At 58.1% G+C, this 13,445-nt stretch overlaps 3 protein-coding genes across 5 annotated transcripts in view; 1 reads left to right on the plus strand and 2 right to left on the minus strand.

The window, feature by feature from the left end:
• Positions 1–8,982, plus strand: part of DNAJC17 (DnaJ heat shock protein family (Hsp40) member C17) — a 35,272-nt gene extending 26,290 nt beyond the window's left edge. The window contains exons 5-11 of one of the 2 annotated variants that reach the window (XM_033107504.1): positions 839–930; positions 1,172–1,268; positions 1,811–1,848; positions 2,315–2,392; positions 2,875–2,955; positions 3,423–3,533; positions 3,630–4,091. In XM_033107504.1, coding sequence (XP_032963395.1) covers positions 839–930; positions 1,172–1,268; positions 1,811–1,848; positions 2,315–2,392; positions 2,875–2,955; positions 3,423–3,533; positions 3,630–3,833 — 701 coding nt within the window. In that variant the 3' untranslated portion in view covers positions 3,834–4,091. Of the gene's footprint in view, positions 1–838; positions 931–1,171; positions 1,269–1,810; positions 1,849–2,314; positions 2,393–2,874; positions 2,956–3,422; positions 3,534–3,629; positions 4,092–8,804 lie in introns of those variants that run through there. The other variant, XM_033107505.1, reaches the window with a different exon arrangement.
• On the minus strand, positions 4,146–8,795 carry C6H15orf62 (chromosome 6 C15orf62 homolog). Its single transcript, XM_033107506.1, has one exon. It carries the CDS (start codon positions 6,383–6,385, stop codon positions 5,861–5,863), a length of 525 nt encoding a protein of 174 aa, XP_032963397.1. The 5' UTR covers positions 6,386–8,795; the 3' UTR covers positions 4,146–5,860.
• A 178-nt stretch (positions 8,983–9,160) lies between the features above and the next one.
• On the minus strand, positions 9,161–12,897 carry GCHFR (GTP cyclohydrolase I feedback regulator). Of its 2 annotated transcripts, XM_033107508.1 has the most exons (4): positions 12,729–12,897; positions 10,931–11,025; positions 10,638–10,708; positions 9,517–9,643 (listed from the first exon to the last, which is right to left on the minus strand). In XM_033107508.1, exons 1-4 carry the CDS (start codon positions 12,762–12,764, stop codon positions 9,609–9,611), a joined length of 237 nt encoding a protein of 78 aa, XP_032963399.1. In that variant the 5' UTR covers positions 12,765–12,897; the 3' UTR covers positions 9,517–9,608. The 2 variants fall into 2 exon arrangements, with proteins under 2 accessions (XP_032963398.1, XP_032963399.1); XM_033107507.1 differs by lacking the exon at positions 10,638–10,708 and having other exon boundaries at positions 9,161–9,643.
• Positions 12,898–13,445: the final 548 nt, after the last annotated feature.

Genomic DNA, 13,445 nt, shown 5'->3' on the forward strand with positions numbered 1-13,445 from the left:
TAGTACACTTACTAAATGCAGCCACTATGACTATAAATCAATCTTAGAACATTTCCATCTCCCCAGGAAGATGGGTCCTGGCACTCTTCACTTGATTTTCTCCCCTTCCTCTTGCCTACTTGGTATCCATATACTTAATATGTACATATGCCATCCCAGTACATCCATCTCTCTTAAAAACAAACAAACTGGAGAGTCTAGGTAAGTAAGGTGCACAGAAACGAAAGCAGTGAGTCCCAGGCCTGAGAGGAGGGTTTGTCACAGAGGCTGGCCTGGCACAGGGCCACCTTGGAAGGCGGGAATGGCTCTGGGACCCTGCAGAGAACCTGCCGTTCCTGTAGGAGCCGCTGTAGCCGGGTGTGCAGTGAGCCTCCGTAAGTGTGAGCTGGGGGGAGAGGTGAAGCAGACAGTGGCAACCTGAGCTCCGTGGTGGGAAAAGCATCAAAGCCAAGGCTAGGTCGCAGGTCAGGCTATGGTGCCAAACCACAGGAAAAGAGGCCAGCAGCTCCACCCACAGCTAGCCCTGACACATGGCCCTGGGCTGCTGACACAAGCACCCACCCACACCCTGCTCACTGATCAGAGAACCAGCTTGGTCAGTGTGAGCTGATTTAACTCCTCCAGACCCTGGCCACGCAGCCGGAGCCTATACTTCTTCCATGCTGTGACTTTTCTCAATGGGAATGAATTTAGGAGCACGTGGGCATGGAGGGAGGGGCCAAAGTTACTGTATGGTTTCATCCTGTGTGAGACTGGGGAAGCAGCCAGAACTGGGTGGGCTGAGGCCATGTGGAAACTCCTTAGATCAGCCACTGGGTCATTTAACCCTTGTGCCTAGACCTGGAGGCCCGGGAGCGGCAGGCCCAGGCCCAGGCCCAGGGCAGTGAGGAGGAGGAGGAGAGCCGGAGCAGCAGGACTCTCGGGCAGGAGGTGAGCATCCAGGCATGGAGCCCAGGGCTGTCTGCAGGCGTGCAGGAGGGCGGACCCAGGTGGCTGTAGTGGCTACGGAGGGCACGCCCACCCACCTGCTGCTGTGGGGTCTGGGTGATCTGTCCCACCCACAGGTTGCTGAGCCCTGGCTCGCAGGTGGAACCTCCCAGGGACTTTACAAGGTGAGCCAACCTGGAATTGGATCTGCACAGAATTGTCACCCCCAACCCCCGCCCTGCAGATCCAACGCCTGCGAGAAGAGGGTTCCCGGCAGCTGGAGGAGCAGCAGAGGCTGATCCAGGAGCAGATACGCAAGGAACGGGAACAGAGGGTGAGAGGTGAGAGTCCATCACCCCAACCCGCTTCCTGCTCCCAGCAGCTCTAGATGCCCGGAGAAGCCACACTGGCTGCTCGGTGGTCACTGTGGAGGCTTCTACCTACTGGAACCCCGGGGCTCGCCGCTTGGACACGTGCCACCTGGCCCTTCTTCCTACCAGTTCTCTGGGGCCTATCTGCTTTTTACTCTGCCCGAGGTCTCCTGGCCTGGTATCTCTTAGTCCCAAGCAGAGCTGTCTCTGTTTTGGAGCAGGTCACCGGGGGAAAGACTCTTTGTTGTAGTGGTAGAACCATGTGGTCCGTCTCTCTCCCTCCTGTCCCCAGAAGGGGTTCACAGCCCTTCGTTGGCAGAGTGCTAACCATGGCCTTCAGGCGGCTCCCGGCCCTGGGGGTGGGATTGCCGCTGTCCTCCTCAGCAGGGGGCCGATACTGCCCTTGGCCAGAGTGACCTTTTCTACGTCCTTCAGGCCCTGGGCTGTGCCTCCTTCGGGAGAATTTCTGGCTCCCTCATACTCTACCTTGCTAATTTCCCCACATTTTCTAGGAAAGGCAGAAAATCCTGGAGGAACCCCCAAGCTCAAGGTGAGCCCTGTGGAATCTATGGGTCACCACCCCACACCACCTCCTGTCAGCAAGAACAGATGTGTGCAGTGGCTCAAGGAGTTCTGGTGGGGATGCTGGATCCCTGGGAGCTGCTCCGCTGCCCAAATCCTTCCATCCTGCCACTGCCCGGGGATCAGAATGGCCTCTCAGCTCGCCATGGAAGGCTGCTCTTAGCCCTGACAGCTGCAGGCAGCACTCCCCAGAAGCCCTCCACGAGAGCCTCTTATAGACCTAGCCACATGGTTGTGGGTGAGCAGGCCGCCCTGCTTGTCCATTTTCAAGGGGAACACATTTTAGGGGATCCCTAGATCCCTAGATCCCTAGATTCCTAGATTCCTTGCAGACCAGGAGAATTTCTGCTCAGACTGTAAAGCTCAGGTGTGGGATCTGGTGCTGTTCGGGTGAAGGTCGGTGTTCGTGGTGACAGCCACTGTTGTCTTTTCAGCTAAAATGGAAGTGCAAGAAGGAGGACGAGTCAAAAGGTGGCTACTCCAGAGATGTCCTCCTGCAGCTTTTTCAAAAGGTCTGCCCTGCTGACTTCCCTCATTCCCATCACCTCAGTGCTCACCCCAGGGTCTCCATGCCTAAACTTCTCTTAACCCCTCCACCTGCCTTTGTCTCCTAGCTCAGGACACAGGACAGCCTAGCTTCTCCCCAGGCATCCTCTCACTTGTGTTGCCCTGTATCCTCTCCTGCCTGTCTTGCCTTCACTGGCCAGGTCATCCTTAAAAGCAGAGGCTTTAGCTGAGTGTATGGGAGAGAGGAGGTGGGCATCTGGCACAAAAACCCCGCCCACACCACCACCTGCAGTCGTCAAGACAGCTGTGCGACTCTGCCAAAGTCCCCAGTCCTTTGCTCAACTTCCTTTACTATTCTACATTCTTGGAAAAAAATTATTTCCTTCCCATCTCTGATCTCCCCTCTCTGGGAACCTCACAACTAGAAGTTGTGCCCCAGGCCTCAGGCTTGTCTCTGGCATGAGCTGGGCCTTTCTTGTCCCCACAGTATGGAGAGGTGCTCAACCTGGTGCTTTCCAGTAAGAAGGCAGGCACTGCCGTGGTGGAGTTTGCAACTGTCAAGGCTGCGGTGAGTACTGCATGAGGCTTTGGGGGCCACTGCTGGCCCTGCCGTTCCAGGGAAGGGAACAATTCTGCGGGTACCCTGAGCCAGGTACCCACTCTCCCAGCTCAGAGCCAAGGTCTCCCAGTGGTCCCCCGACTCCCGGGTGCACAGGTGCAGCGAATGAAGGGATGGGCGGGAGAATGTTCTGGGATGAAGGAGAGCACAGAGCGACTTCGTTTCCTGCAGCCTGGCTCCACACCCTCCACGTTGAGTGGGAGCTGGCTCACCTCCAGGTTGGGGGCCCCCCACTGTCCTTCCCCCTCCCACCCCCACCCTATAAGGAGGGTCAAAGCTTCAGCACACCGCTGTGGGAAGGTTGCTCAGCTTTGCTTGGAGGACGAGAGTGTTGGTTCTGGTACTTACTGTGGGGGTAGAGAAAGCCACTTGAGAGCTGACTAGAGTAATGGGAGTAATGGATGCGTGTTTGGCAGGAGCTGGCCGTCCACAATGAAGTGGGCCTGCTCGATAACCCTCTGAAGATTTCCTGGTTGGAGGGACGGCCCCAGGGCATGGAGGACCCCAGCCACCCAGGACTGTCACAGGTGAGGAGCCAGGCCTCACTCAGCTGGACCTGTTCAGGGTTCGGGGGACCTTTTCATGTTGGGGCTCTTCTCAGGGCCCTTTCCTTGCAAATCCAGGTCACCAGGAGCGGGGAGACATTGGCAGGTCTGCCAGCCAGAGCGGGCCTGGGATTCCATGCTGACCCCTTTCCTTCTGAGTGCCAGCGGGCCCCGCCCCACACGATGCTTACACCTTACTTTTCTCCACGTCCCGCTCTGCTGTTGGAGACGTACCACCCAAAGGGGTTTTCCTGGCCTGCAGGCCGCTTGGTTGTGAAATGAAGCGCTTGGCACTTAGCCAATCTAGTGCTGTGAGGAGGGGACAGAGGAGGCAGGCAGCTCTTCCTTCCTCAGCTCGTTTTCCAGGTGTGTCTGTGGCTGCTGTCAAGATGCAGTATCTCGTCCTTAGAAATAACACAGGGTACCCTGCTGACATTGGGATGCTCGCTGCCTGGGTGCCTGACTCATGGTGAAGCACAGACTTCAGCGGATGCGTGCCCAATGCTAGCTCTTCGTCCTCATAGCTTTTGTTTAGCACCACACACACACACACATACACACACACACACACACACACACACACACACACAGCAGCCCTGGTACCCCCCTCTCCACTTTGGTGGGACAGAGCTTTGGGGCCAAGAGCTCTCCCTTCTCTGAAACAGCCTGGGGTCTGCGTGGGAGCCTCAGGTACTATGGACAGAGTGCCTGGTGAGGCAGCAAGGCCTTTGCTCTCATTGCCCCCGTTGTGTCCCCCTTTCTCTCCTACATGTCCGTCGCCTGGCCATGAGAACAGGAAGCTCCCCAGGAGTGTGTCCCAGACCCTGGACGGAGGAGGGAAAGGAACTGGTCTGGGCCCAACTTGAGACCGTTCTAGAGAGCTCATTCCCCCACTGGGAAGTCCCAGTATTTCAGCCCCAGGTGATACACCACAGGCTGTGTTATACAGAACTTTATTCATTATTTCCTGCATTTAGAGGGGAGCCTTTCTTCTGGGCACATCCTCACAGGAGGAGAGAAGATGGAGGCACGGATTTGAGTTGTGGAAGCAGTGAGCATGGAAGTATCCCTGTCCCCTCTCCACACTTGGAAAGGCCTGGAGCACAGGCTGACCTCGGCTAGGTTTCAGGTCTTCTGGCCAGGCCACCGTGTGGGGCCTTGACCCATTGAGCTCAGCCCTGGGTGCAGGCTTCCATCGGCAGAGGGTTCAGGCACAGTAGGGCTCCCCAGTCATGGTGGAGGGTTCTGGAGACCACGTCACGGCAACAGCCACGCGTGTGTTGTCCATCCCCTCGTCAGCCCTCCTATGTCGCGTGGCAGCAGCAAGGAGAGAAATCTGCCACTGTTTTTGCTGCATTTCCCAAGGGCTCCCATCACTAATAATTCTGGGAACTCCCCAAAGCAGCCTTTGCGAGCTGTGCCTGGGCCTTCAGTTGGCATTCCCCGGAGCCACCGTCCTCAGGCAGCGCTCCAGGCAGCTGTGTTGGCAGCGTGTCTCATGCCCCCGTTCCTGTTCATGATTTGTGTGGCCTTGTTCCTCAGCTATACTCTGGATCTCTGTGTGCCTCACTATCCCAACTCTGCCAGCCTCTCCCGTCCGCCGCAGGCTCCTGTGCGTCCCCCTTCCCACCATGCCACTGCTGGCTCCGGCCGTGGTCTAGCCAGCGCTCTCCAACAGAACTTTCTCCAGTGATGTTAATGTCCGCCCTGTCCTGTCCACTGTGGTAGCCGTTAGTCAGTTGTGGCTGTTGAGCATTTGATATGCGGCTAGTGCAGCTGAGGAACTAAATTTTTAATTTTGCTTCGTTTCAGTTATGTCAGTGTAAGCAGCCACATGTAGCTAGTAGCTGCCACGTTGGACCGGTCAGGCCCGTCTCCCCTCTCCCCTCAGGTTTCCCCACCTTCCTCTTCCGCTGGAGTTGGACTGCTTTTGCCTAGACCTGTCCTGTAACCTCCCTCTGTCGGTAGTGGCTTCAGAGAGGACGGGAGGCGGGCACCCATCTGATCTGTCCAGTCTGTGTGTTCTCCACACACAGAGGGCGCTGCCCTCCCCCTCAGCTGGCCTCTGCCTGGTCCCAGCCTAGCCAGCTGCTTTCAGAGCTCTCGTCAGCAACATTTCCAGCTCGACTCTGTGCCTCTGTCCATCCACTCGGGGGTGACCTGGAGGACTATTGAAGACCCATAGGGCCGGCAGGGCCCCGGATTCCTATCCCCACCTTTTTCTTATTCCACAACTATACCCTCTTTCCCTGGGGTCCCCAGGCTTCCGGCTCTTCTATTCACCCCACCTCTGCCCTCCCTCACCCCATTCAGAAGCTGGGCTCACTGGGAAATTGCTCCCTCAGCATCTGTAGAACTTCCTCAAGAAGTGAAATCCCCAGGTCCACTTTGAAGGAGAAGAAGGGATCACTGAGGTCCGGAGCCGGTGTCCTTTGGAAGGTGGAGGTGTCCAAAAGTTCCTCCTCAGAGTATTCATGGAGGGCGTCTCCCAGGGAGATTGCCGAGGGCAGGGTAGCCGAGTAGGCAGGTGCGGGCTCCAGGATATTGGGGCAGCTTGAGCTCTCTCTGTAGAGGCGGTAGAGGCGCGGGGGCTTGGGTGGGGCCAGGAGGGTGGCCCGGGGCTGCTCGTCCCCCCATAGTGGCAGGCGCCGGCCATCTGGCCTCCCCTGAAGCTCCCGGACGACCTCTCGGTTGCTATACTCCTCATGGTCCCCGCCAGCTGTGCTGGCCTGGCTCAACACGCTGCCCTGTCGCCGGAGTCGCCTCGGCCGCCCCAGGCTCAGCCGCTTGAAGAAGGAGGCATTGCGGAAGGAGCCTTTCCGCCAGGTCTCCATGGGACCCAGGGAGCCAGCAGACCAGCCTGGTACCTTAGAAGGCCACTTCAGGAGTGGCTAGGGACCATTTGGTTCCTGCTGGAGCAGCGGATGACAAAAATCAGAGACAGCCCACGTGGGTTTCAGCAGAGGCCTCTGGCTTTCTGCTCAGCACAGAGCTTGGGCCAGCATCTTCAGTGGTGATACGAAGTCCCGGGAAAAGGAGAGCAGAGCACTGCTAGTTCCTGGCGACAGTGTTTCCCAGAGGGACAAGAGTGGCCTGGTTACTTGATAGGGCAGTGGAAAAAACCCCAAGAGGAAGAAGCAGCACTTACTGGATCTGAAGTAAGGGCGGCTCTGGGGAGGTCAGAGATGGATCTTCTCAGTCGGGCAGGGCTGGCAGGGCTGGCCGTCCTCCTTCCCCAGCCCCACTCCTCACGGCCCACAGCTCTCCCTCGCTCCCTGGCCCCTGTGCCTCACTGCCGAGGCTCTCTGACTGATTAGTGCCCAGCTGGTTGTGCTGGTGTGTGGCGTGGAGGTGTGTTGTTCTCAGCTGACTCAGTCAGGTGGGAAGCCGGGTTGCACACTCTGAGGTAATTGCAGCATCCGCATGCAAGGACTGGGGCAGATGTGGCCAACACCCCAGGGCACTGGGGAGCTGAAGATTCCTCTGGGGACTCGTCTGGGGACAGCCCTGCTTTGTGTGTCACCACGCTGCCTCCTCCCTCTGCCTCGCCACCCTGGGCCCTAGCAGGTGGGTCTGGCCCCCCAGACCCCAGTGTGTGTGTGGGAAGGAGGGGCTCAGAGGGTGGCAGTTATTGAAACAATTGTTGGAAGAGGAAGAGACCTGTTGCTTTTGTGGGTGACTCAGCCCTGGGGCCCGGTGACAGACCCTCATTAGCAGAGCCCACAGGTATGAGGGGAAGGAGGTAGAGGGTGTGGTAACAGGGAGCAGCCCCATGTCTGGAAAGGGCTGGCTCCTCCCAGGGCTGGGCTCGGGGCATGCCAGGGTGACTCTGAGTTTTCATAGCAGAGCAGTATTACCTTAGGGAGGGGAGAATTGCCCTCCTCCTGGCCTGACAGCCAGTCTGGCTGCTCCGTTTCCTCATCCTTCCTCGACCTACCACGTGGCCTCAGGACAGGCGAGAGCAGCTGAGGGCCTGGGTCCTGCCGCCTCCTACCCCGTGCTCCCATCCTTCCCCATGGGCTGCCTGGGCCTCACTTGAGGTCCCTTCTGTGGAGGGTCCTGGGCCACACGGGGCTGCCCTGATTTGTCAGCAGTGCACTGGGCCAGGCCTGGGTAGGTGAGCCTGGCTGGGATGGTAACAGTCCTCGGGTGGCCATGGGAGAGGAGAGAAAAGGGTGCTGTTGGGAGGAGCAAGGGGGTCTGGGGTAAATAAAACTTCCTGGTTCTGCACACCCCTTACTCCACACCAGCTGGCCGGGGCCTGGTATCTGCACCCTACCATTCCCTTCTTATTCCCCAGGTCACTGGACACTGAACTTTCCTCCTGACTTCTCCCATGGGAGTGGACCAGCTTGGTGTCCTGCAGAACAGGGTTCCGCAGCTTTGTCTGCTGTGTAGCCCCCTGGCCTGGCTTCTGTGCCAACCCAAGTGGGCTTCCCACTTCACAGAGCTTAAGCTGTGCTGAGGGAGGAAGTGATTTAATTCCCACTGCAGACCTTATCAGGGCGTGGGGTTGGCAGCTTGGCTCGTGGCACTGTAGAGCTGCCTTTTCACCCCACAGCCTTGGCCCATTGAGGTGGTTGTTTATTATTCTTTTGTTAAAATATAGTCCTCTTTAATCTCCCGCACTGTGCTGGCAGGATCATAAAAGAAAAAGCCAGGCCCTGCCCTCCAGGAGCCTTAGTGTGTATTTTTAGGAGGCAAGTGGGCCTCATGCTTGTTTCTCTCTCCTTCTAGGGTGGGGTTCATTGAGGCTGTGTCTAGGGCAGGGCTTCCTTCTCCTGCGTCCTGGGCAGGAGCCAGACCACAGGGAAGATGGACAGCTGGGAGGGGGGCAATGCTCTTGCCTCTGCCTGGCAGAGAGGAGTGGATTTCTACACCTCTGACGACTTCCGTTCACTGGAAACTTGTGAAAAACAGAGGCTGTGGGGTGGAGGAAAGGAGTGTCAAATAAAGGGCTGAAAGGAAATGAGGAAGTGATTCACCTGGGAAAGATGAACCCAAGCTGACTAGATATGAAGGGCCTGCGACCGGGGAGGTGGGGGTGATTCCTGGTTGAGGTGGGTTGAGAAGCTGGCTTGGGGGCCAAAGGCCTACTTGCTCCAAAGAAACATGGGTGAGTTGGGATTGTGGGCTGTTCCAGGGTCCTTGACTCTTGACTCTAGCTCTGCCTAGGCCCTGTCCTCCAGTTTGGAGTGTGTGGGGCTGTGCCCTGCTGCCCTGACCCCTCCTTTCCCCACCTCTGCCCCCCAGGACTCAGTGGTGTCTGAGAGGGACTACGAGAGCCTGGTCATGATGCGCATGCGCCAAGCCGCCGAGCGGCAGCAGCTGATCGCCCGGATGCAACAGGAAGACGCGATGGCGCAGCTCACGTAGCCTCCAGCCCAGCCACCCAAAGCCCTATTCTTAAACGTCACCAATAAAGTTTTTTGAGTCTACCTCTATTGCATACATAGGTGGAGGGTGCTGGCCTGCCCAAGTGTGGCCCTGCTTTCTGGGCTTTGCCTCGGTGGCTCCGCCCAGGCCGGGCTCTCCCTTCCCTGCGGTGGCCAGACCCCCAGAGGCGCTCAGTGAGCGTCCCTGTGCCTGCGGAGCAGAGGAGCAACCACTCATTGCAGCCCTTTATTGGCTTGGACCAGAGGCACAGGACCCACCCGCCCAGTCGAGGGGCCATGTTTCTGGCTCTTGCCACCTCCTCAGCCTACACGTGAACATGGCCTCCTCCAGGGCCCTCAGCCAGGCCAGAAGGTGGAGGGGCAGCTGGGAGCAGCAGGGCAAGGGGCCCTGCCCTTCCCATCCCCTGCTGAGTCAGGTTTCAGAGAGGGCCATTCACTGCCCAGTGGTGCTGGGCCAAGGAAAAATGACGATTTGGGAAGAGAGGGGCAGGGCAGTGAGGCAGGGGCTTGAGATCGGGGCCCATGGCAACCACTCAACGAAGGGGTGCCGTGTCTGCTCCTCTGTGTGAGGGTCACTCCTTGTGCAGGCACCACACCAGTGTCTGGCCCACCCCTGTCATGCTCAGCACCCGGAAGCCCCTGCGTTCCAGCTTGTCCAGGACTATGCGAGGGGGGTCATTGACGAAGTATTCAGAGCTGTGAACAGAAGAAGGAGAAGGGGCATTGTGAGGGGGTACACGGTACAAGCTCCCCATACAAGCTAGTGTCTGCGGAAGACCAGGCCTGGTCAGGAATGCTCAGAATAGTGACTGACATGTGCTGGTGTCTCCGATGGCCAGGCTCAGTGTACGTTCCCTTCCTGCCTCCCCTGCTAAGCACTTAGCAAGCATGATTTCATTTATTCCTCCCAACAACCTGAGGAAGACGCCATTATTGTTCCCATTTTATAAATGAGAAAACTTAGAGGGCTTAAGTAGCTGTGCCAATGTTATAAGACAGTAGAACCCTTGTTTGTCTGGTGACAGCCCCACGTGCCCTGGGCTGCGGCACTGTTCAGGAGGTAGGGCCTGCTCTCCCCAGGGTCCCCTAGGCCTCTGCCCCCCTCCTGCCGCAGTGGCTGTCCTACAGTCCTGGAGTACTAGGCTGCCCCCTAATAGTTCCTGACTCGGTACCGCTCCCTAGCACAGAGAATGCTTGGTTTTCTTTTCAGGATAAATTGATTCTAAAGGGCCAAGTAGATAAAGGGCTCAAGCCCCAAGCTGGGCATCTCAAGACAAATGCTTCATGGCAAAGGGAGAGGGTTGGCTCCAGCCCTCCACCACTGACCCAAGGTGCTGGCACCAGCTCGCCTCCCCTTTGTGCCCTTTGAACTGGGGACCCTTCTCAGGAGTTGCAGCCTCTGGAGCCAGGGTTCTCCCTGCCTATGGGATAGGAAAGGAGAGGGACAGGAAAGGAAGCAGCGCTCACCCTTTAGACTTGGAGCTGGTGTAAAGGGTGCCAAGGGAAGTGGACGAGCCCCAGGCAGCTGGCTGAGCTGGAAGGAGGACCCAGGCTGCCGGCTCCCTGTTTCTAAGGCTTACCTTTGTTACTCAGCCAGCTCTTCAAGACATAAAACTTTCCCTCTGTCTACGAAGCTTTGCCTTGATAGAGTCCAGCTTGGAGATAAGAGGGCAAGGAACAGTCCACTTACGTAGTCCTGTCTCCAGGAACCTGGACTCTGTCCTGGGACTTTGTCCTGGGACTTGACTTTGTCCTTGGGCTCTTGTGAAAAGAGGGTCAGTGTGAAAGCTTTCAGAGCAAGCCTGGGGGGCTGTAAGGCTGCAGACAGGGACTGACCTACAAGAGGACAGAGCCCCAGGAAGTAGGCAGAGGGGCTCTGAGGCCGGGCAGTGGCATTGTCCCTGGGCTGGGTGGTGTATAAAGGGAACAGGGACAGGTCTAGGGCCCAGGGAGGAGAAGACACTTAGGAATGCCATTACTTACAAGTTGTTTCCCAGGACGCTTCTTTTTGAGGCCCCCAAATGCCGCATCAACTCTGGATCCGAGTACTCGTCGCCCACCATGGTGGGGCCCGCCTCCTGCAAGGTAAGCCCCAGCTGCTGCTTGGCCGGCTGCCAGGTAGCAGGGAAGGCCTTGCCTCTCCTTCCGCCCTTGTCTGCTGGCACGGAGCCAGTTTCAGGTAAGGGCCAGACTGGGAGGTGAGGGGCAGAGGGCTGGCTACAAGCTGGGAAAGGGTGGAGCCGGTGCACCATCCGGCTGAGCGGTGAGGCTTCGCCAGCCCCTTCCAAGCTGACCGGGGCGGTGCCCATCGACTGGCACCCTCATGCCAGGCACCACCACCCGTGTTGTGTGTGTGTCAGAATCACCTGGAGAACAGAAAACATATGTCCACACAAAAACGTGCACATGAATGTTCATAGCAGCATTATTCCTAATAACCAAAAAGTGGAAACAACCTAAACGTTTTTCAGACTGATGGATGGGTAAATAAAACGTGGTGTAGCCGTAGGATGGATTCGTATTTGCAATAAAAAGGAATGAGTACTGATACATCTTCCAATACAGATGAACCTTGAAAACTTTAAGTGAAAGACGCCAGGTATGAAAGACCACATATTACTACAGAAAGTGGATTAGTGGTTACCTGGGGCTGGGGAACTGGAGGTGGGGGGTGAGGAATGAGAAGCGCCTGCGAAGGTGATGGAAATGTTCTAAAATTGATTAATGTGATGGTGATAGCACAACTTGGAATATGCTATAAAAAACCCCATTGAATTGTACACTTTAAAGTGGTGAATTCGGTGGTATGTGTATTATATAGTGATAAAGCTGCTATATTTAAAAAAAAAAAAAAACCACCTGCGGTGCCCCAGGCTTAGAGTGTTTGGGGAGGTCTGCGAAGAGGCCCAGGAGTCCACGTTTTAACAGCTGCACAAGTGACTGGTTCTCAAACCACTGCCCTAGGGCACTGCCAAGACCTGTGTGTGCTGAGCCCGCCTGTTTCCTTCACCCCCAGGGAGCTGGTTTTTTCTGTGGGATCACCGGGCAGTGGGGAGTGGGAAGGGGCAGGGGAGCATGCCGGTGCCCAGCCGGGGGACCCAGTTAGATAATTCTGAAGCTAAACGGGGACTCCTGGGGCTGCCAGCACCTTAGACGAGGAAATTGCGCCCAAAGAAAGAAGGTGACTTCAGACTCCTGAATGGTGTTCTCCCCACCTCCAACCCCAAACGGCGGCGGTCTCCCCTTTCTTCACGAGCTAGAACGTCTATCCTCTCTTCCTTTTTGGCCTCAGCACTTCCTGGAAGTGCCTAAGGGTGCAGCTAGTGGCTGTGGGTGGGGCAGGGACATGGATGTAGCTTAGCACGTACTTTCCTTTTCCAAACTCTTTCCCGCAGGTTATTCCACTCCCCCACCCCCCGCAGTGAGTGACTGACCCACGTGCGAGGCCAGGGCTTCCTGCGTCCCTGTGGGCGGCTAGGCCCTCCCGCGCCAGGCAGGACAGGAGCCGCAAGCGCCCGGCTCGGCGGGTCGCCGGGGCGCACGCAGCTGGCCTCCTTCGCGGTGCTGGAGGCGCGGGGTCCACCAGAGCTCTGCGTCCAGGGCTCCGGGCAGAGTCGGATGCCCAGCCTCCCTCCCCAGTGACCAGAGGGGGCGTGTCCCGGGCACTTTCCGGGCCCAGCACCCGCCGGCGCTGCCTGGGAGGGAGGCGCCAAGGTGCGGCCGCAGCCCCCGCGGCGCGGGGCCGGGTCCTAACTCCCCCTGGTCGGGCGGCGGTACTCACCATGCGGATCTGAGTGCTGATGAGCAGGTAGGGCATGGTGCGCGGGTCCCGGCCTGGCTCCCACCCTGGGCTTTGGGCTCCGCGGCTACGCCAACCTCTCGGCCTCCGGGACTGCAACCCGCCGCCCAGAGTCCCGTTACTCGGGCTCTGGCCTCGGGCTGTGCCAATCCCAGTGCGCCCCGCCGATGACCGCCACGGCGGCCAATCAGGAGCCCGCGCCTGTGACGCGCCCCTGCACCCCAGCTATTCGGGACCCGCCCCTAACCCGGGGCCGCGCACTAGGACTCCGGGTGAACTGCGGCTTCTGCCGGGGTCCAGCCGCAAAGAGGATGCGTGTTGTGGGGGACCGCTCAGGCACCCGCGGCCTGGGGGCTGGGGGTAGCCTCGGAGGGCTACCACGGACCGCGGCGCCAAGCTCGCATGTTGACCTTGCGCCCTTATTACAACACCGCCAGTAAGAGGTTCCAAAGTCCTGCTTTTGCCCGCCCCTGTCCTGATGAAGCAGAGCAGAGAGCAAACGGCGACCCCGTTTAAGCCCCCAAACTCCAGCCCACCGCACCTAGGGCCGTCTTTAAAGCTTTTAGCGGATCCCACTTCCCATCCTCAAGACACGTTCTCCAGAGACTCCTTCAGCCGGGAAGACCGGGGGATAGGAGGCTTGTGGCTACAGCTAAAATACCATCTCGGGTCCGCTGCACAGTCCCGCCTACCTGACAG

Source organism: Rhinolophus ferrumequinum, chromosome 6 (assembly GCF_004115265.2).
Source record: "Rhinolophus ferrumequinum isolate MPI-CBG mRhiFer1 chromosome 6, mRhiFer1_v1.p, whole genome shotgun sequence".
Classification (NCBI taxonomy): Eukaryota; Metazoa; Chordata; class Mammalia; order Chiroptera; family Rhinolophidae; genus Rhinolophus; species Rhinolophus ferrumequinum.